The sequence below is a fragment of the Populus euphratica genome, unplaced genomic scaffold (genome assembly GCF_000495115.2).
Source record: "Populus euphratica unplaced genomic scaffold, PopEup_1.0 scaffold3.1, whole genome shotgun sequence".
NCBI classification, from domain to species: Eukaryota; Viridiplantae; Streptophyta; class Magnoliopsida; order Malpighiales; family Salicaceae; genus Populus; species Populus euphratica.
The window spans coordinates 3,431,049-3,456,791 of record NW_011499847.1 but is presented as its reverse complement, the minus strand read 5'-3'; the positions used below and the strand labels follow the sequence as shown (position 1 = coordinate 3,456,791).

Genomic DNA, 25,743 nt, shown 5'->3' with positions numbered 1-25,743 from the left:
GTGGTATAAAAAATTAGACTTTGGATAAAAATATATTTTTTATTAAAATAAAAATAAATAAATAAATAATGAGAAAGGATTTTTGAATAAAAGAATACATTTTTCCTCCTTAGATTTAAATCACCTCAACTTTTATGAATTTTTATTTTAATTATTTTAAGTTTTTATGTTGCTGGTAAAAAAATCCATGGCTATATGAAATAAGAGATTCATAAATAAGAAAATTTGAATAAAAATTACATCTTCTAATCTAAAACCTAAATAATCTAAATTCTTTTTGTGTCTTATAAATCACCTCAAATTAAAACAAAATTAATTTTGAAAATCACCGCACAAGGCTTTGAAGGAGAAAGCAGGCGAGTCAAAGTAAAAAGGAAGAAGAGTCCACAGTTGCGACTGTCTTCCTCCCCACATCGAATCCTTCCTTCTAAACCCAGAACACCCGGCCCTCGTCCTCGTGACCTGTGAAGTTAAACCTTATCCAAACTGCAAACAAACCCATATGAGTCATTTCATTACCACCACCCCCATACAGACAAAACCCGTATCATGAAACTTCCTTAACTTTTAGACAACAAAAATCATTGTCCAAGGGGAAAAAAAAGATATCACCCAGAGTAGTAAAAGAAGGTGAAAAGGCAAAGTGAAAGACACAAAACCCTGTTTTCTTTTGCTTATAGATTGAAGGAAAGGAAGAAGGCGTAAAGAGTTAGTTTTTAGAGGGAGTCGGAAGGGAAAAAATAATGATATAATTAAAAAGAAAACTTTATCACAAGTTCTCTCCTCTTCCTCTCTCTTTCTCTATTTTATCTCTGCAACTCCCATTCTCTAATTTAAAAAAAAAATAAAAAAAAATGAAAAACCCATGAAGGGTTGGTGAGCTTTTCACGTGTTTTTTGTTCAAAAATCGAATCTTTTTGGTCCACGTATAGTTCCATTTCGATCTCTCTGGAAAAGGTTTTCTCTAGTGATGTTGATAATGTGAGTTATTGATTGAGCCTTTTTTTTTCTTCTCGTGGATTCTTGTTTTTTTGAGAGATATATTTAAAGTAGAGGGAGTTATAAGGAGAAATGGATCGATCGGTGATGACAGTGGGACCGGGAATGGACTTGCCGATTATGCACGATGGAGACCGGTATGAGTTAGTGAAAGATATTGGGTCAGGGAATTTTGGCGTGGCTAGGTTGATGAGGGATAAACAGACTGATGATCTTGTTGCTGTTAAGTATATCGAGAGAGGTGAGAAGGTTAGTACTACTGTGTTTTTTTATTTATTTTTGGTCTGTTTTTCACTCCTTTTTTTTACGAAGTTTATTTTGGGATTTTGAGCTTGCTTAAGTTTGTTTCTAGTTACAGCTTAATGGGAAACTCTTAATTTAACGGTTAATTAAATTGATTTATCATTTACGTTTGTTTGTGCGTGCTTGAGGGCTGATTTATGTATTTCTTTGGTGTGAATTCTGTTTGTTTTGTTTCGATTTACTTCAGTGTCTAATCAGTTGTTTTGCTTTATTTCTATACTTGAACTGAGCTCCTTTCACTTTTTTTCTAGGTTTACAGACTATAGTTGTTTTGCGATTGTTTGAATTTTTGTTTTTTGGTTTTGGTTGATCAAATGTTTATACTGATTTTACTTATTAGATGCCTGATCTGACGAATTTTGTTATGAATGTGATCAATAAGGGGGTAAAAATTAGAAGCAAAAACATAACTTGGCAGAACAATGACAGGCTATAAGAATATCATATATTGCATTCCAGGGCTTGATTTAGTGGTGGAAGAGGTTTGTTTCCTTTTACTGCACCTGGGTTCGAGCTCTGGCGTGCACGCCTGTCATCCTCGTGGTGCCTTATATACCTACTGGGTTTGTAGGGTATTCAATGGACCGTGAGGATTAGTTGTGGTGCATGCAAGCTGGCCCGAACACCCCATATAAATAAAAAAAAATATATCATATATTGGCCACAAGTTTCAAATTAGAAAACCTGCGACTTACAAAACTGTATATAACCGTGAATTTTTGCTGCCTGCATGGCTATAGGTTTAGTAATTTGCCAGAGAAAGAAATGTGAAGAAACTGAATGTTACTTTTCATATGAAATAACTTGCCAGTCTTCGCCATTAGGTTTCTTGAAATCGGCCATCCATTTTTAGCTTGTATTCTGACAATTACTGTAGAGCGGATGACAATTTGATCTAAACTTGATGGGTATCGATCTAAATGAACAATTTTTATTTATTTATTACTATGGATAATTACTTTACTTGATGGGTGATGGATAAGGTATAGATATTGGCGAACCCGACCCAAGATATATTTTTGTATTTTCTAGATATATATAGAACATTTATATTTTTTTTAATTCAATATATATATATATATATATATATAAAATTCAAATATATATCTCTATTTTATTTTTTTGTTGAATAATAAATAATAGTCATAAAATGGATATCCATATGGAAACCCCGCACCCGATGGAAAGGGTATAAATATCAAAATCTTTTACTCCATGTGTAATGGGTAGGGTATGTATATAAGGAAACCTGACCTGGGGTACCATTGCCATCCCTAGGAGTTGGCATTCTCGGTGTTATACAGGAAATCTTTGTACTTGATATGCAATAAATCAAAAATAGATAAACTAACCTTAATTTATTTTCTGTGCAACAGATAGATGAAAATGTGCGACGAGAAATCATTAACCACAGGTCGCTTAGGCATCCCAACATTGTCAGATTCAAAGAGGTCTGTCAATTCCTACAACTTATTATTTTTTTCCCTTTACAAAGAGGGTTTTTTTCCCTTTACATAGAGGTAGTTTTTATTCAATAACTCAATGACACGACTATAGGTCATATTAACCCCAACTCACCTGGCAATTGTGATGGAATATGCATCTGGTGGAGAGCTCTTTGAGCGCATATGTATTGCTGGTCGCTTCAGTGAGGATGAGGTTCTTACCCAACACATAGATACGTTTTAGTGCTTCTGATATATATATATATATATATATATATATATATTTTTTTTTTTTGTGTAATGTGTTCAGCCTTGTGATGCAGGCACGCTTTTTCTTTCAACAACTTATATCAGGAGTTAGCTACTGCCATGCAATGGTTAGTAAATCCTATATAATGCCTTTGTTTATTGTTCTTACTTTAGCAAAAAGTATGAGGGATTTGTTGTGTTTTAATTTATTCCTTTGTGAAGCAAGTATGCCACCGTGACTTGAAACTGGAGAATACATTGTTGGATGGAAGCCCAGCACCTCGATTGAAGATTTGTGATTTTGGTTACTCAAAGGTACAAGAATCCTTATGCTCTTATTGTTGAAAATCCATAATATGATTTCTTTGATGTCTATAGGATCATGGATGAGCATTCGTAAAGATTTTCCTGTTCAATTCCTGACATAGTTGCATATTGTCCGTATCTGCTTTTAACAGTCATCTGTGCTTCACTCACAACCGAAATCTACTGTTGGAACTCCTGCCTATATTGCTCCCGAAGTGTTACTTAAGAAGGAATACGATGGCAAGGTAGGATTTCTGCTCTTTTACTTGATTCAACATGCATGAACTTAGGGAGCAAGGATGTCATTTTCGCACTACAACATGTGTACATTACAACTTGATGTCATACTGATGTCTTGCAGTTAATTCTTTCATTCAGATTGCAGATGTATGGTCTTGTGGTGTGACTTTATATGTTATGCTGGTAGGAGCATACCCTTTCGAGGACCCTGACGAGCCCATGAATTTTCGCAATACAATCCACGTAATGTATCACCTCTCTTCTTAGCTTATTATGTGAGCGTTGCTGAGACCTTGACGAACCTATCCTGTTGTTTCATTCAGCGAATTTTAAATGTCCAGTATTCAATTCCGGACTATGTTCACATATCACCTGAATGCCAACATCTAATCTCAAGAATTTTTGTAGCAGACCCTGCAATGGTTAGTATGCTCTCTCTTGATTCCTGAAATTAGATTCTGTTAACATTTTTACATTGATTATCTGTTTGCCATCTCAAAAACATTGTTTTGATTGCTTATTTTTCGTCAAATGATATATGTTACTTGCTCTTCACTGGCATGTCCTTTCTTTCCTCTTCACTCTAAGTATTTTGCTTCACCAATATCCTGTCCCAAATCCTTCATCCTCCCTCCCTTCATGGCTCTATTATTGACTTTTTGTGGGTGAAGTTTCTAATTTGAATACCTTTTTGAACAGAGGATAACCATTCCCGAGATTAGGAATCATGAATGGTTTCTAAAGAATCTCCCAGCAGACCTCATGGTGGAAAATACAATGAATAACGAGTTTGAAGAACCCGATCAACCAATGCAAAGCATTGAAGAGATAATGCAAATAATATCTGAAGCCACAATACCTGCAGCAGGCACCTCCAGCCTCAACCAATATTTGACTGGCAGCCTGGACATTGATGACGAAATGGAGGACTTGGAGAGTGATCCTGAGCTTGACCTGGATAGCAGTGGAGAGATAGTATATGCAATGTGAATGCCTACTGGTGAAGGGTTATCTAGAATGCTGTGCTGATTGCCTGTGAAAGTGAAGTGACTGTAAAAGAATGGAGGACCAGTTTCTACATGCATGTGTCCCGTTATGCTAGCACCCTCAGAGGATTTCTTCTGTTCTTTTGTGATATGTCGCCACACTTTCAAGTGGCATATAAAATACTGTTTGTGTACACCTTGTAACACGGTCATGTAATAGTCTTGTTATATCCTATCTTGAATCAGATTGCTTGCTTGTTCTGTTATAATTTCCTTTCCCATAACTTTTTCTTTGTGGGAATATTTAGGGTATGGATATGTCTTTGACAAAAGCAACAGGGTTAGGCTGGCTGTCTTTAGTGCTTCTGCTGGCAAAAGGAACACCAGGTTATCTTTGTCAGGGATGCGTGTGATCTGCAATCATTATTTCTTGGTAAAGCTGTTTATCAGCAAAGCTTCTTAGGCTCCTTTACTATTTGGGGTATGGAAGCAAGCAGAAAAATTCGGATGATTTGGCTGAAACTATTAACATCTCAAAACATCTCACAATGAATGACAACTTAGCTAGGGCGAGAGAGAGGAAAATGGTTCGTGTTGCCGAACATCAGAGGAAAAAACTTGGTGATCTGACCTTCTGTGGTTTTGCTTAATACTATTTTGGAGATCTACTTGTTCATTTCTTCGGTAGCTAGGACCTTGGACTCTTGTTTTAGTTGAAACTAGTTTTCGGTACCCGCGTAATGTTGCGGCATAATTCTCAAAACTTATTTTTATTTAACTGGCCTACTATTAAAATAAAAACTCAAATTTAAATTCCAAAGTAAAAAATGTGTTTATGCAGTCAAAATTCTTTTTTATTTTTATTGTTTATACTTTTCTCTAGTTATTTAAAATAATCATTACTTTTTTCATCAATAGTATGGTTTTTTCAATAAGAATTTAATGAAATTAAAATAGAAATTCGGTAAAATTGAAATGATTTAAATTTATGAGGAAAAAAATTATTTCTATTAAAAAAAAAATTTATTCATTATTTTTCTTATTTTGAAAAACAATACTTTCTTTATCTGAAGTTTTTTATATATATAAACTTATAATGATTTGAAAAGTTCAACTTGGAAAAACAAAGGTCTCAATTTAATGTGACTATGAAAAATTAAATTAATTAATAATTAAATTTTATATATAATTATTTATAATACTACTGTTAATATTACGAAAAGAACCTTTTTATTTTATTTGGAAATTGTGGCATAATCAAATTACTTTTAAATATTATTTCAGTAATTTTATTTAAAAAATTAAACTAAAAAAAAAAAACAATAGGTGAAGGGATCAGGGCGTATTGTGTGTGCGTATGCTTCAAAGAAAATAACAATAATCAGTCGCTAGAGGGGCTGTCCTGAGTGCAAGCATGGAAATATTATAAAAATTATTTTATAAAATATATTTTTAGGAAATATATTATTATTTTTTATTTTTTAAAATTTATTTTTTATATTAATATTAAAATGATACAAAATTATTAAAAAAAATTATTTTTTTTTCAAGAGATGATTGGATCATAATGACAAATGGAGCCTTCATTGTCCAAGGTGTACTGTGGATTCCGTTAAATTGGTTAATGACTCTCTCTAGGTTTCACTTCTCAGATCGAAGGGAGCCATATTTGTCGGAATCTGCCAAGGGATTGAATTACGTAGTCATCTTCGATCAACACCAAATAATATTTTAGTATTTTTTTAACAAAATAATACTATTTTAAATAACAAAAATTTACAGATCAGTAGGTTAATATCCCAACCAATTTAAAAAGAAATCTAGTAAAAAATAAGCGAGTTACCTTATCCATCCTTGGAGCAAAACCGAGTTTAATAATTGTGAGGAGTGCATTAATGACACATTAATGTGATAATTTTTTCTTAATATTGTGAACTCAAAGAAAAATAAAGAATAAAAAATATTTATTTAAAACGAGACCAATATATTTTGAGATTGAATTGGAATTCAATGGAGTTGGATTGTATACAGATCAAGGTGTACAACGGTAATGATGACAAGGAATAATATCCGTTCAGGCTTGTTCTAAAGAAGAGTAAAGAGGAAGCCTCCTCCTGGCGTCTGAGTGGTTAGACGAAAAGAAAAATTAAAATTGAACCTGACGTGAATCGAACACGCAACCTTCTGATCTGGAGTCAGACGCGCTACCATTGCGCCACAGATCCAGTTGATATCGATATCCAAGATTCTTTATTTAACTCAAATATATATGACGCAATTTTAATTCAACGTCTGCATCTCCTTTATCCACATTGTTGGTCATGCTGCCTTTCCATGACACTCGATATGAGTAACAGTAATAATGGTTTGGAAATAATATAAATTATATTTTAAAATTTTATTTAATAATTTTAATTATTTGGTTGAAATAATTTTTTAATAGATTATTAGAGTTTTGATAATTAAATAAATACAAGTTTAAATTTCATTGTTTTTAATTATTGGATAAAAATCAAGTACAAGTTAATATAAATCTATGTAATTTTTAAGTTTAAAGTGATTTTACTTGAAAAAATATATTAAAAAATAATTTAAATTATATTTTAATAATTTAAATTATTAAATAAAAATAATTTTAGCAATTTCATCCATGTGAAGAATATTGATGTGGCAATCAAATGCCCTGGAACTTCACTATCCTGTCAATATATTCTGATGGAAAGTTGGAGAAACAAAACATTTATTTCCTTCCGTTTGTGCACAAACAAACGGATCGAACTTCATAAACTCGAAAAAGAAAACTGCTATGGAATCAATGCCACCATACCATTACAATTCAATTAAAAGCTGCATCTACCTCTTGCTAGGCAGAAAAGCTGAAGCAAGTGAGCCAATAAAATCCATCCACAACCTAAACTATAGGCCGAAAAATCATACCTCAAACGACATTCATGCTCAGAAACATCTCGTAATCGGAAGTCCTAAACACATTACAAGGTAAGACTTGACATTAGCAAACTCTGAATTCTCAAATTATTGCATGATGGCTTAAACGAGACAACACGCAGGAACACAAAGCATACCGCTGAAAGATCAACAATCTTTAATCCCTCAGGAAGACCTTTGATGATTTCCAGTAAAGAATAGAACGTGGATCAAACACTCGCTGGTATAAATGGACTTGGTAAGTTAAATTCCATATGAAGAAGATAATACCATTGATGCTTACCCTTGCCTCTCCTCAATAAACTCACTGAGCTGCTGCTTAAGCTTCATAACTTCCTGCTCCTATATGGACAGTGGAAACCATTAAGAGAATTCACTTGTGGGTTTCCAAGGTAATACCAAAGCAAAAAAAACCTTTACTTGAGGCTCCAAGGTGAGCTTTTTCTACAGTATTCTCCACTTGTTTATCATCTAACAGTGACTGTCATTAACATATAGGTACATGAACAAACACATTCATGAAAACTACTCTCTCTTTACTTTTTGTTTTTTGTTTTTCTCTTGCCTTTTTTAAATGCAGAAAGAGCTTTATGTCTAAGCACTTTATCTGACATTATCATATATATTATACCAAAAACAAAAAAGGAGACACATAGTCTCAATTCTATATATGGTCTGAATTGCCAAAAAACCATGATTAAACAAAAGAGTAGTGCAGAACAGCGTAAATTTACCACGTAATTTGTCATATCTAGTTTTACTCCTAGTAAATCGCGGATTACATCATGGGTCATGCTCTCAGCAGCAGCCAATCTGGCATTTAATGCAAATAGAACATGAGGATCTTCTTGTGAGACATTATCTGACACAAATATCAAGTTGGATTTACATTTGGAGTGTAAAGCCTACCTCTTTCTGTCGATTAACTGCTAAGGATTCTAGCTCTTCAATACGCAGTCTTGCCGCCGCAAGGTCCTCATCCTTCTCATATTTTATTTGTTGTGCCAAGCCTAAACCAATACATGTGAAAGGGGAATCAGAAAAAATGAACTTGGCAGCATTTTTCTCGGACTTGTTCGACGAAGAGCTCATGCAGTGGGTGAAATGGCCCTCAGGTTTTACTTGTTCAACCATGCCTTCCAATGCCTTGAACTGTTTTCAGAATTTCTTAAAATACAACAAATGAAATATGAGATGGAAGAACTATAAAACTTTGCCTACCTTCTGTTTAATCATTTGTAACAATGTACCAAATGGTGAATAAAGGAGCTTTACCTCTGCTTCTTTGTTAGATATATTCCTTTCAAGGATTTGTATATGATTCAGTGCATCTTCAAGGCCTCTGTCCTTCTCCTCCAAATGCCTGTAGATGAAAGAAAACCTTACATTGAAAAGTTGAAGCAACATCAAAGTATCTAAGCAAACATACAATAGAATCTGATAAAAAGACAAAGCTAACTAATGTATCTGAGCCTTTTCACGCCAGTGTCAACACTTTTAGCATTCTGCACCTGATGTTTTACAGAAGGAAGCTCAATCTCCGAGCTCTTCTCTCTGCAACCTTTGTCGTTCTGCTTCTTCTTTAAGAAAGTCAACCTGACAATTGTTACATAAGACAATGATTTTAAAATTGTAAGCTGCTTTAACTCGACCATAAATTAGAAAACTAACCTGTTTATAGCAAATTAGTGGTGCATTCTAGCTCTTTAACAGATCTCTCAAGTAGCTTCGCCTGAACTTCTTTTTCTTCAGCATAGATCTTTCCAGATTCAGCTATCTGTCAACAAAGTTTGCAGAGCAAGATCAGGAAACATGAAACAGGTGTAATCTTAGCATACATGTGAAGTAAAATGCACCTTTTGGGCCTCTAGTACTGCAATAGCTTCAGTTTCTTCAGCCCTAGACTTTGTGCTTTCTAGCTTTTCTTCTGAACTATGAGTCTCCACCTGGGGCTGATCTCTCTCACCTGTTCTTGAACTTGAGTTATCAGCTCCAATTTTCACGAGAAAGCCTTTCTAGCTAGGGGCACTTGTTCCTTGGGAAAATCAGATTCGAGATTAGATACCATATCAATCTCTCCCCCTCCCCAGCTGAGCTTCAAGCAACTGACGATGAGCAATAGCCTGTTCAAGCTCACTTGATTTCACAACCAGCTCATCTTCTAAAGCCTCCATATATAGAAGCTATCGCTTCCTTGAGCTTATCCTTTTGGTCCTTAGTGTTAGATGCAGACCCCTGCAACAGGCTTGGATGAAATAACAGTCCCTTTAGAATATCATCCTTCCTCAATGACTCGGCCTAGAACTGATGTTGTCAGAGACTAGCTCTGCAGCATGACATTCCAAGCATTCGATCTCTTTTATGCACTCAGATGCCCCTCCATATTTTCAACGGGAATCGTTAAAGGGCATGTGCTTTTGAATTTCAACGGCTAGCCTATTTGGTTTTCAGCATGCTAGCTGCTTGGACTTGGAAGTTGTTGTGCTGTATTTCTTGGGCATGGGCTTCGTATTTTTATGGGCCTCGATATTTTTTAGTTGAATGATAGAGAGCTCACACTGGATCAGAAGAAGACGATGTTTACCATGTAGATTTACGCGGGGATCCATGCTTTTTTTAAAAAATAAAAGGATAAAAAATATATATTTTAAATCCCAAATTTTCATTCTGTAGCGTAGTTGAAACAGCTTCCAAAACACCACTTTAAACAGCTTTTAAACTATACTAGACGTTCTTGCTATTATTCTTTTGATTTGATTGAAACGAAGGCAACGAGCTCAGCTAGCATTCCAGGTTTTAGTCGGAGGTTATGTTAGTTTTTTTTTAACAGTTATTTTTAATAAAATTTTTAATTTTTTTTTATTTATTATTAAAAAAGTTGATTAAAGAAATATCTTCTAGTCAAAAAATAATTTAACTTAATTTTTAAAAAAGTGTTTTTTTATAAAATTTGAGTGAAAAATACTTTTTGGAAATTATGAGAAATCCAGAAATATTATATTATTTATTTATTATATTAGATTTGATTCTTAAATTTTTTATTATAATATATATTTTATTTTGAATATTTTTTTAATTTAATTTTTTAAAATTTAATTTTTATATTAATTTTGCTTCTTATTTTTAAAATTGTTATTTACTCTTTTTTTTATCATTTTTTTATTAAAATTTTTTATCTATGAAATTTGATCTTCATTCTTTTAATTGTTGTTTATTTTATTTGAAATAATTTATGAAATATTAAATATTATTATTTTAATTTCTTCATCTTTTATTTTTTTACTTTTTAGATTTGATTTCTATTATTTTGATTATTATTTATTTTATTTGAGATAATTTATAAAATTATATTTTTTTTCAATTTTATTCTCATTCAACTTTTTAATTTATAAGATTTATTTCTTATTATTTTAATAAATTTTAAAAAATAAAATATTAATAGTTATTTTATAAATTATTTTCTATGACATAATTAAATATTGAAAAGTATTTTTAAATAAATTTTTTATTATGCTATCAAATATCAGAAAATAATTTATTTTTTTATAATTTATTTTTTTAAAAAAATATTTTTTAACAAAACTAAAAAAAAATAATTAATTTTTGGCAATGCAAGCTCAAAAGGTTTAGTGGCCATCGGTCAATTAGCATGGCCTGCAAAGCCACGTCGCTGGTTGGTCGAATGGGGACCATTTCAATTATTTGGCAATTCTATTCATAATGGGTGCAGGGCAAGGTCGGAATCTGTCCTCAAACTATCGTGCATCTCCCGAGTGAGTGCTTCAACTATTAGTTGTCCCAATTGAGGCCCCGTTTGCTGAAGATTGACTCCATTAACCCCCATTATTATCTACAGTTAAGAGATATATTAACCCCCCATTTTGGTGTAAAAATTCATTAACAAAGATTTCTTAGCCCTCAAAAAATCATGCAGTTTTAAAAGGGCTTACAACTCTTTTTGTTTGTAAAGAGAGTTAGGAGCGTACAGGTGTGGTATTTAATGAGAAAAGAAGCCCAGGTTTGGCACTAAAATAAAGCTTAAATTGAAGGCACGTGCAACAATAAGGGATTTATTGACCGTGGTAACACTGGGCGTTAATTGAGTTGAATTTCAGTAGATGGGGACTCAATTGGGAGAATTAATAGTTGGATCACTCAGCTGAGATAGGCATAATTGTTTGGGGGCAAATTCTTACTTACCCCGTAGTGTTTTAAGGCCAAGTGTTGCTCTCTTAGCGAAACTCAAAATATCATGTCAGGGTCAGTTCATTAGCTGAAGCTTGTCGCATATAATCCAGAAGGATAACATGATGGCATCTTCTCCTTTTCAACGATATTAACCATATGCCTTGTTGCTATTGGTAAACTCACACTTGAAGTTTAGATTTGGCTTATCTCTTCTCAACTTGCGTTTCCCCCATGTCTTCAACAGTCAATATTACTGTGAAATAGACAGAGAGAGAGGGAGAACTGGCTATTTTCTTGTTTACATGTCTCTTGGAGTTTCCAAAAGCTAAAATAGACTATAGGATATCTTCTATTTTTTAAAAAAAAAAAATTGGTATTTTCTCTCTCTTTTCCCATTGTGGTAATAGGGAAAAGCCATTATATATATATATATATGTCGGTGGCTTTAATTTGAAAAGTTAGGGAGAGGGGGGACGCAAGGAAAGAAGGAGAGAGCAAATAAAAATGGTGATACAAAGATTAGAGATGTGCATAGCCCTGGCGAAACTGGCTATGGAGTTTATCATGGCTGTGGTTGAAGCAATTGGAATAGTTATTCAACAGAATGGTACAGCTGCGCCGCTAGCAAACCATCTTTATATTGCTCCGGTTCCTTTTGTTGGTTTTCTTCCATGAAAGTTGATCGCTCTGTCAAGTTTCTTCACAAGAAAGCGTCTACTCTTTCAGGTTGTTTTCTTTCTTTTATGGTTATGTGTACATAAAGGAGAGGTTTGCAGTTGGTGAGAGATAAGCCTTCTTTGTAATTAAACTCTATCTGTATGGATTTTAATCTAGTAATGTTTTTTTTTTTATTATTATTATTACAAAGTAGAGGCTAGAACACGAGACCTGCAGGAGACTCTATCTCTCCAGTTGAGTTACATGCTCGACGATTTTGATGGTTCAGTTTCTTGATTATCTCTGGAAGTAATTAATCTACTATTCCCATTAATTAACTTGCAATATATTTACTTTTGTCATTAATTTGTGTTGACTATTTTTATTCATTTAAATTAAGGGATATATGCTTATGATCAATGAACACTCAGATAAGAGGGCTGTTCTAGTAGAAGTGGGGGAAGGAGAGAAATACTACATCTTAGAGAGATTGTAAATGAAGTCCAATATGGACTTATCTACACACTCACACAGAGACAGGAAACTCCATTGTCAAAAATTTACTTTGATGTTGATGTATTTGTCTTGCCACAAGTATTTGTCTGATAATATCAGCATATATATCAGCCTCTTCAGCTGCTTTTTGAATTCAATTTTGAAGATAGTGGGACTATAATATTATTGATTTCTCTTTGTGAAGATGACTGATCAGTCTCCCTCCTCCGGTGAAATGAATTTAACGTTGTCGCATGTTAAAGAAGAACTAAATCAGTGCCTATTTATTAATTTGCCTGGCATTGCCAGAGTAGAAAACCTATATTAGGTTGAGTAATTACTCGAAAGTTCTTTTTTTTATATATATAAATGACCTGTCAATGAGAATAAATCATGACTTTGAGTTAGAACTAGATTTAATAGAAAGAATAATAATTTTAAACAATTTTTTTAAAATAATGTATTATAAGTTAGAATCCATAAATTTAAAAAGTTAAAAATTTTAATTCTTGATTAAAGCAAGAACTTTACTTGATTTATAACAAATCTTTAATTCAAGTTACAACGTTTTTGAGCTAAAAATTTTAAAACAACTTAAATAAAATTATAAAAATAATACCAAGCACAACCTAAATTAATAAAATCACTTGCAGTATTATGAGTTGAAGAGATATGTTAATTTCTAGCTCAAGTCATTAATAATTTTTTTTTATATATATTTCAGGGTATCCAGATTAGTTTACGTGTACCATGACTAATTTCTGAATTCACTAAATATTTTGCAAGTCTAATAAATAGGTAAAGTACCGTGGACGTAACAGGCATATATAATGAGACTTAAATCCAGAATGCATATGCAGAGAAACTCTGCCAGGATCGCTGGGCTATAAGCCTTGATACCAAGTTGCTAATGAATTGGTTTGTGCGATGCTACATTTGTTTCTGGGTTTTAAAAGTGTTTTTGAAAAAAATTAAAATTTTTTATTAACTTCAAATTAATATATTTTTAGTGTTTTTAAATTATTTTGATATGATAATATTAAAAATTAATTTTAAAAAATAAAAAAAAATTATTAACATATATTTTAACATAAAAAGATATTTAAAAAATAACTGAAACTATAATTTTAAATAAGCTTTCAAAACAAGCTGTGCAGGAGTTATATTAAAATATATCAATAATTTTAAATTGAATATAAATCTCTGTATTATTAGAATTGCTGTAGATATGAATAAATTCCTTCAACGTGAGAGTACAACTATTAGTTTTTTTTTTTTTTTATATAGTCGACCATTTAAAGAAAAGCATTATTGCCCGTGAATCATATAATCATAGGAGTGATGTGTGCCAGATGTAGATTCGAATGAATAGAGACAACGATATGATAGCAGCATCATTACAGTACTTCCATTATTTCACACATGAACTATAGTATTTTAATCACAGGGCATCTTCTTTTTCTTTCAAACAATCAAGAACAGCACTGCCCCATCGTGATTAAATCGAATTGCTGGTGGACGTGTTCTTGTAATTGCTGGCATAGGCCGGGATAATAAATGCTTCATGGTAAAATTATTAGCCCAGGGATGACACAGATTCAGTTTTTAACACCTGTTAATTACATGCTACTTTTGCTGGAGGAATCTGTAAATATATACCGGGTTCACAGAGTTGTAACTCAGTTGCTTGGAATTGTTTATTCTTTGAATTGTGGACATGTTCTGCCTTGCTGCAATTTTATGAACAAAGAGAGAGGCATGATCCTGTTATTTCATATCAAGACGCTACTGCTCATAGAAGTGAAATCATGTTTCTTAATCAATATAATAACTCAACTTGTATTCAGATTCCCCTACCCGTAACATATTTCAAATTCGAGTCTCTGTTTTGTTAAGGAAAAAAGAATATGATTAAGTGTTTCTGTACGACCTTTAAATGGTGGATAGTCAACATGCCGTACTTTTAATTAATTATATTAAAAATTAATTAATTATTAGAGGTGATCACTTTGAATTTACTTTTTAATCGTGAGTTTTTCCAGAGTAATTAAAGGCTCATATAATTATTAATTTTAAGATTTAAAATATTAATCAGCATATATATAAACTGGTTTAAATATTCAAGTTAATAAAAAAATTAATTAAATTGATTGCTGCAGATGCAATGCATACTAAATAAACACACAATATATATAAGCCTGTTTAAACTTAAACTAAATTACTTTTATCTGTTTCATTAAGCAATCTCACTGTCTGTTTTTTTTGTTCCTCTACGTGTTTCAATAACTATAGCTTAAACGAAGAGCATTATTATCCATGATCATAAGAGATCCTTGCAGGGGAGATATTAATTTAGTTGACCTGGTTAATCAAGAAAGATAGCTAAGTGACATGAGAACACCATTTCACATTTTATTTTATTAGACGCAAAATATTCTTTAATCACACGACGCCTGTTTATATAACTTGGGAAATGTTTTTTAATAAAGAATGGCACTATACCCAACCGCGATTATATCGAATTGCCGGCAAATGTTCTTACCACTTGCTACCGGAATACATGATACGCGTTAAGGTTGCAAAACATATTTTTTTAATCTGATATAAAAAATATAATATAAATTTGGATTGTAAAATTATATAATTTTTTTAATTAATTATATATTGACAATATTCCAGTTAAAAAATTAAATTATATTAAAATCTAATGAAAAGAATTACTAATATTATAATTAATGAGTGATTTAATAAAATAAATTAATGACATGAAAAAAATAAAAAGTCTTATAATAATATTTTTCAATATTAAAAAATCACTAAATGATAGAAAATACACATAAATAAATATGATGATAATTTGGTTATTCTATCAAAATATGTTCTAATAAATCCCTTAATGAGGCTAAACTAGTAATTAATTAATATAAATCTAATAATAAAATAAATCTCTAAATAATGTCTAATATGCTAGAAAAAAATCAAATGAAAAATAATTATTTAAAAATAAATAAATAGATAAATAAAATATGATAATAAAAATAAGTTCTTCATGTTAAAATTCCTTTATTCTGCTCGAATTCCTGATTTTTACATATTCTTGATAGATTAGAGTCTTAATTTTAAACATGTTATTTTTTCTTGTTTGGATAAATTATTGGGTCTATGATATATGATTGAAAAGTTTGAAATTTCTAATTCTCGTCTCAACTTTAATCATAAAAAAATTTCACTAGTAGCTCCAAATATATCCCAGATAGTATACGAAAGTTTAGTTTAACAAATTTAATAAGATTTATTTACTAACTTTCACTCTCTGAAATACTATGTTCTCGAACTCCATTTAACTTAAAAATTTATTATAATATATTTTTATGTGTTTAATATGTTCATGTAAAATTTTAGCTCTAGAGAATAGATTGTTTGAAAGATATTTTTAATCTTGTAAAACTAGTCATTAGATATTTTAAAGCTAAATTTAAATTAATTTAGTTTATATTATAAATTTAATAAAATTATAAAATTAAATTGAGTTTACTAAATTTATTAATTTTACACTAATAAAGTTTAATTTTACTAGCATTTGGGTTCCAATATAATTTATTAACTCATGATTTTAAAAACAATGATCTCCGTCAAGTTTATTAATCTTAAACTGATGGGCTCCTAGTTGTCTTAAAAACGTTGTTTTTTCTTAATAAAATAATCTACGCTGAAAGGAAGATTAAACACATCCAATAATCTTGCGGCATAAGCTCGAAAAAGAATCTCATGACATGCATGGTTATTTGATTCGAGCATCAAATTGTGGGTTGCCAGAATTCCAAAGATACATATTTTTTTGGTAATTTTTGAAAAGTTCAAGAGCACAGTAAACAGCCGGACAGTCATTCCACGGTATGGTGTCTTTGGATTTTTCTGAAGCCCAAAGAAAGCTGGGCCGAGATAAGTGTTTCGCTCTAATTGTTTCGGGTCTTATATCCTATGCCTAGTTTGTCTTTGGATTTTGGGTTTTCTATTGTTTTGCTAGGATCCGGTGTTCCTCATGAGGCGAAGAGGAAGAGCAACGGGTTTGGGTCATTTTGGGGTTAACTTTCAGGCTAGTCTTGGCTGGGTTTTCATTCAAATCTGTTGAGAGTTAGAACTGATTATGATATGTATAAATACCGGTGTGATTGTATTACAAAAGCGTCGGATCATTGCAACATCGAGGTTCTTCAAGTTGAGGGAGATGATATGTTTTTTTGGTTCACTGTTTTAAAAGTTACAGTGCATATATTCCGTGCAATTTTGAGGCGTCGAGATTTTACAAGTTAGAAATTTCTTGAATGCTACATTGATAAGCATGAATGCTGACTTTAGGTGGGTATCATAACAGTAACAAAAGAGGTACGGTGGGCAAGGCCGGCTGTTGGATAACCATGGATACCAGATCGAGTTCGGGTAAGCAAAGACTAGGGTTTGGATATGAACATTACAAACCCCGACCCGTAGGATTCATAATTAGATGCCATTTCAACAGCGAAAGACCTTATCTGATAACAGTACATGTATTAATTCTGGCACCCTTGAACTCAAATATATTTATACCGTGAGCAAATTCGTAACTCATACCTCTGGAGATATTTTTTTGCTAATTACAAAGATTAGCATGTCTGCATGAAGGGCATGCTACAAGTTAATTGAACTTGACCCCTCTTGTGCCGATCTTTGCTCTCCGGACATAAAGCTTCAATTACTAAAATAAAGATGAAAATTAAAAGCAAGGACAAAAACAAAATTACCCAGTAGCTCTTTATTAAGAGTAGAAATGTTGAGGCAGTAACAGAAACACCTTATTTTTATTATTCATATGGAATCCTGGGAATATACGGGCATCAATTATAGTTCTTAGCAATTCTTTGCAGACAAGCCCAAAGTTCCTTAGGTTTAGACATCATGGACATGTGATCGGATCCTAGTATCTCTTTCACTTCATTGGGTGGATTTTTTTGGATCATCCATTGTTGAAAATCTTTCTCTGCAATGATAAAAGCTCTTTTAACCGAGCCATATTTCTCCCTCGTTAGTACAAGGTCCCTTGACAATTCTTGATCAGTAAATAGACGTGTTTCCCTCACCAGTGTTGTGGCCAATGTCCAGTCCTGAAGCCATTTTGTCACCATAAATTTCATCAGAATCTCAATATTAAGAGAATAAATGTAAAAAATTGTGACAAATTGGGTCTCAAAAGAAAGAAAGAAAGAAACCACATTTTGCCTATGAATCTGTAAAGTTCTTACCTCAATTGGACTGAGCTGATACAATCTTAATAGTAGGTATTTGGGCCCAAAGGTAAGAGATGTTGGTGGGTTAGTCGGATCATTGCCGAATGTGTAGCGGCTGTCTAACATATCACTTTGCCTTCTTACACGCTTCGGTAATAACTAATAACACATGCACAAGAAAAGTGAAAAAGTTGAAAATTGTGAGACATGAGAAGAATGTAGCTTAACAAATTGATTGCATGTTGTGATATAAAAAGTATAACTAGATATTCATAACAGAAAAATAAGTTAGGTTAATCAATCGAATAAGAGTTTTTTTCTTTTTCTTTCTGCATGTACCTCTTGACGAAGAGTGGAAATGTTAAGGGAGGGCTTGGCATAAGGGCAGTAAGGAAAACAGCCACAGAAATCTTGCTTGGAAGTCTCTCCATGGTTTGAGAAAGTGCCAATCCCCCTAAGCTATGACCAACAAGGATAACCTTTTCATTTGGTGGTAGAGACGCCAGAAGATCTCTCAACGGCCTAATGTAGTCAGATATAGATTGAAGATCGCTAATCTGCCGTGGGTCAATCCCAGAAGCAGCTAAATCTATAGTGGTAACATTGTGACCTGATGATCTTAATAGAGGCACAAGTTTGCACCAACACCAGGCACATTGCCTGCCCCGTGAACTAGCACAAAATGCTTGCTAGGATTGTGGAGTGGCTGCGATAAGGCCTTATTGGTTGCAATATTGAGAAGGATGATGAAAATGGAAATTAACACCAAAAGTTTCTTTGCTTGCTCCATGCTTCTCTTGAAGTGGTAGGTTTCTACAAGGCTTATCCTTAGGCTTATATGAGTTTTAAAGCCAGACTCTGCTCTCATTTTTACACACACACACGGCGCCATGAATGTAAAAAATGGTTAATCTCTTTCAACTATCACCTGTAGTCAATAGCTTGAAACGTCAAGAAAGGGCTAAGCTCGTGGATTGCCTGGCTTGGAAGCTTGAAAATAGAAAGAAAGATTTTTCCGTAGATTCTAGAACACCTCGGTCATGCAATTCGGCCGTAGGTTTACTAACAAGGACACGGTAGAAAATTAATAGTACAAACTGAAGTTGCCTCCTAACTACAATTTCAACTGTAAGAAAAATATAATAATAAATTGCCTAAGGCCATAAATTAGGTCCCAAAGGCTTAATTAACTAGCACAAGAGAAGAGACAGAAAGCTCAAGGAAAAGAGTTTACCCTACATCCACAGGATGAACCCGCGTGACTTTAGCCTCTAAAAGTTGACCCAAACTCCTGGCATCTCTAGATCAGCATGGTTCTGAATGAAACTGGACACGAAGGCCTAACACCTTCATAATTCCCGTTGCAGAAATTGTTTAAGATATGCCTTGTATTTGTTTCGTCTGTATTCTTCACAAAATCAATTAAACTAGTTTGATAATTCAACTTTAATCATCTGCGTTTCAAGAAATTATACCAAATTTCATTACTTTTCATAATCATCTGCATGTTTTCCTTTTTCTCGAAGGACTTGTTTCTTGATGGACCGTATATCATGACTTTGTCGTTTTTTTTTTTTACGTTTATTTATTATACCAAATGCTATCCATTTGTTAATACAGAAGTGTTTAGAGGTTTTATTAGCAGGTTTAATGCTACTATCAATAAATTTCGCACGGCTTTGTCTTTTTTCTTTTTTCTTTTACATTTATTTATTTTTTTGTTCAACCCGCCACGTACACGCCACTGAGTTAGTGCTGAACACTAGATAATGTAATTAACCACGTTGATGATATAGAGAAACCAGGATGATGGGAATACCATGGGCATCCGTAAGAGTACCAAATTTGTAGTTTTCTCCCAAAATTTCTATTGACTGCATGCTAGTTTTTGTCTGAGAATGGTTTATTTGTAGACTTTACTGATCATGAATAATGTCACCGACATATATATTGATGATATATGCAGATGGAGTTGGCTTCACCCAACCCAATCTTCATCTCTTTTTTCTCTTGATCACGTCTCAACATTGTCTTGAGAAAGGATGGTCAAGGCAGTGACATAAACAGTGGCTGAGTCTAATGTTGTTTTTATTGATTTTAAAGAAATAAGAATTTGAGGTGGTTCCGTTGTGAAATATCTTCGGAAATGGAGACTTTATGGTCAGCAACGTCGCTGGAAAATACGGGGAGGGTTGCCAAAAACGTCTACTCCCTCCATCGAAGAAGCCGACATGCCATCTTCTTCTTTGAAAGGATACCATGCAGGACTGCATGTGCTTGGGCCACCACGGAAGTCTATTTGGGAAAAAAAGAAGAAGAAGAAATGGAAGCATTTTCTCATTTTTCTTTTCTTTTCTTTTTATTAATTCCCTTGTTTATTCTTTTTAAGAAAAGAAAAATAAAAATAAAAATTAATCTCTCTTTTTATTTTTCTCTTTCCGTTCTACACTTCTTCTAACCCTGTATTTCTTACAAAAGAACTTTTAAAACATAAGTATATATTACGATAAAAAAAAAGGTACTTTAAATTTTTTTTGTTGCCTTATACCCACTTGATACTTTTAATTAAGTAATTGCCACTGTTGTTTTTTTAAAACATTAATTATTTGGATGAATTTTCTTTTCTTTATCTTTGGAAACAAGAGGAAAGAAGTTCAACCATTTGATGCTAGATTTTTGTGAAGCTCAAATTCATGTTACCATTTAGTGATCTTATTATTTGAAAAGTTGATTTAATAGTTTTATTTTGAAAAATATAACGCTACTTTTAATTTATTTCTTTATACATCTAGCTAAGATTTTGATTGAGATTTATTATTTTTATTAACAAAAAATTAAAAGGGCTTAATAAATTACTGTAACATGTAGGAAATTCACTATAGATTCAGTAATGTAATAAAAATTTTGTTTTTCATTGCTCTTAATGATTATCTTTGCACTTAGCGTAAAATTATATTTTTTATGAGATTCAAATGCCATTTAAGAATTGATGAGAGGCAAACTTGTCGTTTTGTATAATAAAAATACTATATTTCCTTTAGGAGCTCGAAGAATTGGCCTTCGATCCACGAGCTTTAGTGTATTTGCATAATTAAATAATCTTCATGTTCTTCAAACCAAAAAAATATGGGCATTTGAAGGAGGGGTTGTTATGTATTTGCACATTTTATCTAAAGTAAAATTTTATATTTGCCTTTTAACTTCAAAAAATTAAAAGTTGTGTTGGGAGGGTATATTTCGTATTTGCATAATGATTTTTTTTATAATATTCATATGACATTGGAGTCTTTTAGTAATTTACATTATTATAATATTAATAAATTAATAAAATAGGCCTATGCATGCCTGACATGTGTAGCCGAGTTATCTACCCTTATGCCATTCTAGAGGCATGTATTGTGGCCAAAAAAGGCCAATTGCTAACTCACCCATTGTAGAAAATAACAGCGTTTCTTTTAAGGTGGTGTATTTTGTCATTCCAGTGGTGGTTCAACAATGATCGGTTTTTTTCTCTTTCCCTTCTTTTTTTTCTCCTAAGACTTGGTATATATGTAAAACTTTAACAAATTTTATTGTGTCCTCTAGTTTGTATTTGTTTTGGATTTGATCTTCATCTTTTTATTTATTTTTATTTTTATAAATTTGATGCTTCTTTAAATTTATTTTGTTTTTAATTTTGTCTCTAATCATTTAATTTTATTAGATTTTTTTCAATCAAATCTAGTTCTTATTCTTTTGTTTGTTATTTTTTTTACCCTTTTGATTATTATTATTTTTTATTTTGTCTTTGGGAGTTTGATTTAACTTTATTTGGTTTTCAATTTTGTCCTCATTTTTTATTGCTTTTTTTTTTTATCATTTTCTTCATTGATTTTGTTTTTCAACTTAGCCCCTAATTTGTTTCTTTCAATTATTTTTGTAAATTGTTTAGTCCTCATTGTTTTAATTTTAGTTATTTTATTTTTTAATTTTTTTATCGTTTGACATTTTTCCTTATGGTTTTTTCATATTTTCTTTTTACAGAGTAATATCAGTCTCATAACCCGATCTATCAATTTTAACAATGAACTCAATTTAAATTCGATCTTTTTTAAATTTATTTTTTTGTTTTCATTATTTAACATTGAATTATTGGGCTTTGAGCTTCTTGATTTATTTTGCTTTTTTTTATTAGGTTATCTCTGCCTCGTATCTTATATTACAAGTTAGTTGAGTTAATTTGAGTTTACTTAGTTTTTTTTAATTATTTTTATTTAATTATTAACCCTTAAACATGTTTTATAAAATATTATTTTAGAAAAATGCATGTGTGAGCACATGATGAGTTGTCTTGAGTGTAATGTGGTAAAGTTAACTTGTTTTAGTTTGCATTTTCTTACTAAATTTTTTTATTTAACTTAGGTATTTTTTGTTAAGTGCTTTGAAAAGTTTGATTTTTTAAGAGTTTTTTTTTAATTTCATCATTTTACATGAAATAATTTTTCCTTGAACTTTGTCATTTTTTTTTTTATGTTTGGTTATTACAATGACTGGTTAGTAAAGATAACCCGAGTTAACTTGGGTATTTTTTTATGAACCTTGGCTTTTTAGCTTTATATTTTTTTAACATCATGTTATTAAATCTTAAATTTTATAATTTTTTTTTTACTTTTATTTATACAAGTTATTATAGTCTTATATTATAAATTGTGTTTTAATAAATTTAACCTAATTTATCTTAGATTTTTATTATTTAAATATTATTTTTTTATGTTGGGAGAATTTAAACTGGCCCGCAACCTAGGGGGCCATCTATCTGGTAGATGTAGACTCTAAAAGTTAACATAAACTCTTGGCATCTGTAGATCAGCGTGGTTCTGAATGAAGCTGGACGCAAAGGGCTAACACCTTCATCATTTCGGCTTCAGAAACTCTTGAAGATATGACATGTATTTGTTCCGTCTATCTTCTTCTCAAAATCAATTAAATTAGTTTGATAATTCAACCTCAACCTCAAAGACCTCGTCAAGTGTCGCGAAATTATATCAAATTTCATTACTTCATATAATCAACTGCGTGCTTGAAGGGCCTGTTTCTTGATTGACCGTATTACTTGGATTCCTTCCCGTGATGTTGCTCTCTAATTGGATACATGAGAATAAAATATATGGTTTAAATAATGTTTGCTCTTCGAAAATGGAACCAAACTTTAAGAAAATCTTGCGGTTCGTATTGAAAATTTGATTTTCCTTTTCTTTTCCAAAAGGAAGAACATAACAAATAATGGTGCCTAATGGAGTTCATATTTTCTGTCATGTCATCTTTTACTACACTACTTCCATGTATATATCACTCCGGCTTCTAAAGTTATCAAATCCCTGTAAGAAGTTCAGTCAGAACTATCATAAGGGAAGTAAAAAAGTTTCTCATTGTCTAATACACACACACGCACACTGATCAAGGATAGCATATATGTATATATATATATATATATATATATATATATATATATATATATATATATATATATATATATATATATATGATCAGAATTCGTTAAAAAAGCTCAATGACTGGTGAAAATTAACCGGAATTTTGCCCAAATGAGCCCATAACAGTTAAGATATCTCGAGGAAAACTTTCACATACAAGTCCATGCTTTAGTAATCATAAAAGGTCACACAACCTCGACATCACGTATGTAGGGTATAGGCACATACATAGAAAACCCACTCTAAACTAATCACTCTGGTACCTTAAAGTGATCGATTTGGATGTTTTCCACTTCACGTTTTTTATAATCACTGCGGTTTCTACTGGCAAAGAATTTTCCCCAGTTGAATTCCCTGTACTTTGCAAGGTTCTGCTCATTAATTAGCTCATCCAGTGGCTTAATATCAACATATTGGGATGGGAAAAAGAAAAATGGTATCGAGAACCTTTCCCTTTGAGAATTCACCACCACTCTATGCTCTGCACTCCAGTACAAGTCATTGCTCCAAACCTGCACATGAGGCAACAACCCAAGCCCTGATTAGGAAGAAAATGGGACATTTGTACCATCTTCTTATATGTTAACGATGACGCCTGTCCTATGCATACCTAATCCCCCATCAATCATTCATGTTGGGTCCATGGACAAGATAAAGGAGTGGGGACTGTGGTGGGTGAAGGACGTTCTACAGCTAGCAAGAACGAATGGAATTCGTCGGCAATAATTCAGATTAAGCTAATTAGGCTGATCAGAAGAAAGTACCTGCATACAATTGCCAATATTGATGATGAAGGCATCTGGAATTGGTTTAACAGGGATCCATTCTCCATCTGATCTGCGGCCTATTTGTAGTCCTCCAACATCATCTTGGGATAAGACCGTCAAGGCACCTCCATCCTTGTGCCTACCTACACCAAGAGCTAGGTGTGGTGCAGGACAAGGAGGGTAATGGTTGAACCTAGCAAAGCTGATTTGGTCTTTGAAGTAACCATTTAACCTATCAGCAGGCAACCCTAAGCTCAAAGAAATAAGCTCCAGCAACTTGAAAGCTAGTTTTTCCACCTGTCTTGTATATTCTTGGCACAGCTCCCTGACCAAAACAACGAACAACACTAATTAACATAATAAGATTAAGGAATGAATTACTTATGTCCAAACATAAGAAGATGAAGGAAGAAAATGAAGACCTGAATTCAAAAGGTTTGTGTGGCCATTGATTAGTCATAGCCCTTAGCTCTTTGTCATCAGGATCATCAGAAGCAGGAATTAAAGTTGGATCTACCACCAAGAAGTCAAAAACCTCCTTCCAGTCCCTAATATTTTTGGTGTGCTCACTATCATGATACCCCATAGGATTCACCTCATCTCTCTTCACCTTCCGTTTTTCCTCCATCGGTTGATCAAAGAATTCTTTTGCTACCTTCTCTATCTTTTGCCTTAGTTCCAACGGTACCCCATGATTGATCACTTGAAAAAATCCCCACTTCTTGCACGCTTCTCCAATCTTTGACACAACTTCTTTTGTGTCACTTGGAGTGGAAACAGAGAGATCAATAACTGGGATTTCTTCATCAGCCTCTATTGTTTTGAATTTAGGCCTGTATTCTGTTTCTTGAATGAATTCTGGATCGATTTCTCCCATGGCCACAAGAGTTTGACAGACTGAAAATGTTAATGGTTTTATAATTCCTTTTAAATGGTGCTTAATGGTTTTATAATTTGGAATAGAATCCCCCAACGCACGAAAAAGAACCAATTGCACTAGACGAGGCTATGACTTCGTCACGCTGCAATAATTTTTAACGTACATTGAACATGGACAGTTTCTTCCTTTCTTTTTTCTTGGTTTGGGGTAGGTGAACCAAATTACGCATCACCAGCCAACAATCGAATTTGTGGGCTGTCGGGTGCCAGGTTGCATCAATGGATAGGTTACCACAACGACAGATTAGTGGGAAAGAGGCCGGAACTAATCTAATATTGGTTTTTTAGTCCACATCTACTAGCATCTAAATAGAGTTTTCAATACCTACTCTAAAATTACCTCTAGGTTTTAGTGGAGGTAACTTTCGTTACATTTTCTCGATAAGAACAGTTTCAATTGCGAGTTCTAGGATACTATAGAGGTAGGTATCCTGTTCTTGAAGGTAAGATTTTTTTTATCCCATGAGTTCTCCAATTTTTGCTCCCTA

At 32.6% G+C, this 25,743-nt stretch overlaps 3 protein-coding genes, 2 long non-coding RNA genes and 1 other non-coding gene across 6 annotated transcripts; 2 read left to right on the top strand and 4 right to left on the bottom strand.

Moving 5' to 3' along the window:
• Positions 1–506: 506 nt before the first annotated feature.
• On the top strand, positions 507–4,784 carry LOC105107554 (serine/threonine-protein kinase SRK2E). Its single transcript, XM_011001521.1, has 9 exons — positions 507–1,248; positions 2,679–2,753; positions 2,860–2,961; positions 3,071–3,124; positions 3,219–3,311; positions 3,455–3,547; positions 3,681–3,785; positions 3,866–3,964; positions 4,242–4,784. Exons 1-9 carry the CDS (start codon positions 1,072–1,074, stop codon positions 4,530–4,532), a joined length of 1,089 nt encoding a protein of 362 aa, XP_010999823.1. The 5' UTR covers positions 507–1,071; the 3' UTR covers positions 4,533–4,784.
• A 1,897-nt stretch (positions 4,785–6,681) lies between these two features.
• TRNAW-CCA (transfer RNA tryptophan (anticodon CCA)) lies at positions 6,682–6,753 on the bottom strand. Its single transcript has one exon. It is a non-coding gene; the product is annotated as a tRNA-Trp (tRNA).
• A 548-nt stretch (positions 6,754–7,301) lies between these two features.
• Positions 7,302–8,699, bottom strand: LOC105107545 (phragmoplast orienting kinesin 2-like). Its single transcript, XM_011001509.1, has 3 exons — positions 8,384–8,699; positions 7,758–7,816; positions 7,302–7,694 (listed from the first exon to the last, which is right to left on the bottom strand). Exons 1-3 carry the CDS (start codon positions 8,606–8,608, stop codon positions 7,640–7,642), a joined length of 339 nt encoding a protein of 112 aa, XP_010999811.1. The 5' UTR covers positions 8,609–8,699; the 3' UTR covers positions 7,302–7,639.
• Positions 8,700–11,727: 3,028 nt separating this feature from the next.
• LOC105107533 (uncharacterized) lies at positions 11,728–12,664 on the top strand. The gene is made up of 2 exons (XR_838901.1): positions 11,728–12,388; positions 12,534–12,664. It is a non-coding gene; the product is annotated as an uncharacterized LOC105107533 (long non-coding RNA).
• Positions 12,665–17,582: 4,918 nt separating this feature from the next.
• On the bottom strand, positions 17,583–18,221 carry LOC105107539 (uncharacterized). Its single transcript, XR_838902.1, has 2 exons — positions 18,094–18,221; positions 17,583–17,955 (listed from the first exon to the last, which is right to left on the bottom strand). It is a non-coding gene; the product is annotated as an uncharacterized LOC105107539 (long non-coding RNA).
• A 5,391-nt stretch (positions 18,222–23,612) lies between these two features.
• On the bottom strand, positions 23,613–25,302 carry LOC105107509 (gibberellin 20 oxidase 1-like). Its single transcript, XM_011001458.1, has 3 exons — positions 24,739–25,302; positions 24,314–24,641; positions 23,613–24,061 (listed from the first exon to the last, which is right to left on the bottom strand). The coding sequence occupies exons 1-3, from the start codon at positions 25,191–25,193 to the stop codon at positions 23,801–23,803; spliced, it is 1,044 nt and encodes a 347-aa protein (XP_010999760.1). The 5' UTR covers positions 25,194–25,302; the 3' UTR covers positions 23,613–23,800.
• Positions 25,303–25,743: the final 441 nt, after the last annotated feature.

What these genes read in the sequence shown, in the direction of transcription:
- LOC105107554 (XM_011001521.1), top strand. Translation starts at nt 1,072, where the DNA reads ATGGATCGATCGGTGATGACAGTGGGACCGGGAATGGACTTGCCGATT. An exon ending in TTAGCTACTGCCATGCAATG is followed by an intron (nt 3,125 to 3,218) that starts GTTAGTAAATCC and finishes TCCTTTGTGAAG; the next exon opens with CAAGTATGCCACCGTGACTT. An exon ending in TTGTAGCAGACCCTGCAATG is followed by an intron (nt 3,965 to 4,241) that starts GTTAGTATGCTC and finishes CTTTTTGAACAG; the next exon opens with AGGATAACCATTCCCGAGAT.
- LOC105107545 (XM_011001509.1), bottom strand. Translation starts at nt 8,608, where the DNA reads ATGGTTGAACAAGTAAAACCTGAGGGCCATTTCACCCACTGCATGAGC. An exon ending in CAGTTAATCGACAGAAAGAG is followed by an intron (nt 7,817 to 8,383) that starts GTAGGCTTTACA and finishes CTGTCCATATAG; the next exon opens with GAGCAGGAAGTTATGAAGCT. An exon ending in TTTATTGAGGAGAGGCAAGG is followed by an intron (nt 7,695 to 7,757) that starts GTAAGCATCAAT and finishes CATTTATACCAG; the next exon opens with CGAGTGTTTGATCCACGTTC.
- LOC105107509 (XM_011001458.1), bottom strand. Translation starts at nt 25,193, where the DNA reads ATGGGAGAAATCGATCCAGAATTCATTCAAGAAACAGAATACAGGCCT. An exon ending in CACAAACCTTTTGAATTCAG is followed by an intron (nt 24,642 to 24,738) that starts GTCTTCATTTTC and finishes TGTTTTGGTCAG; the next exon opens with GGAGCTGTGCCAAGAATATA. An exon ending in ATATTGGCAATTGTATGCAG is followed by an intron (nt 24,062 to 24,313) that starts GTACTTTCTTCT and finishes CCTCATGTGCAG; the next exon opens with GTTTGGAGCAATGACTTGTA.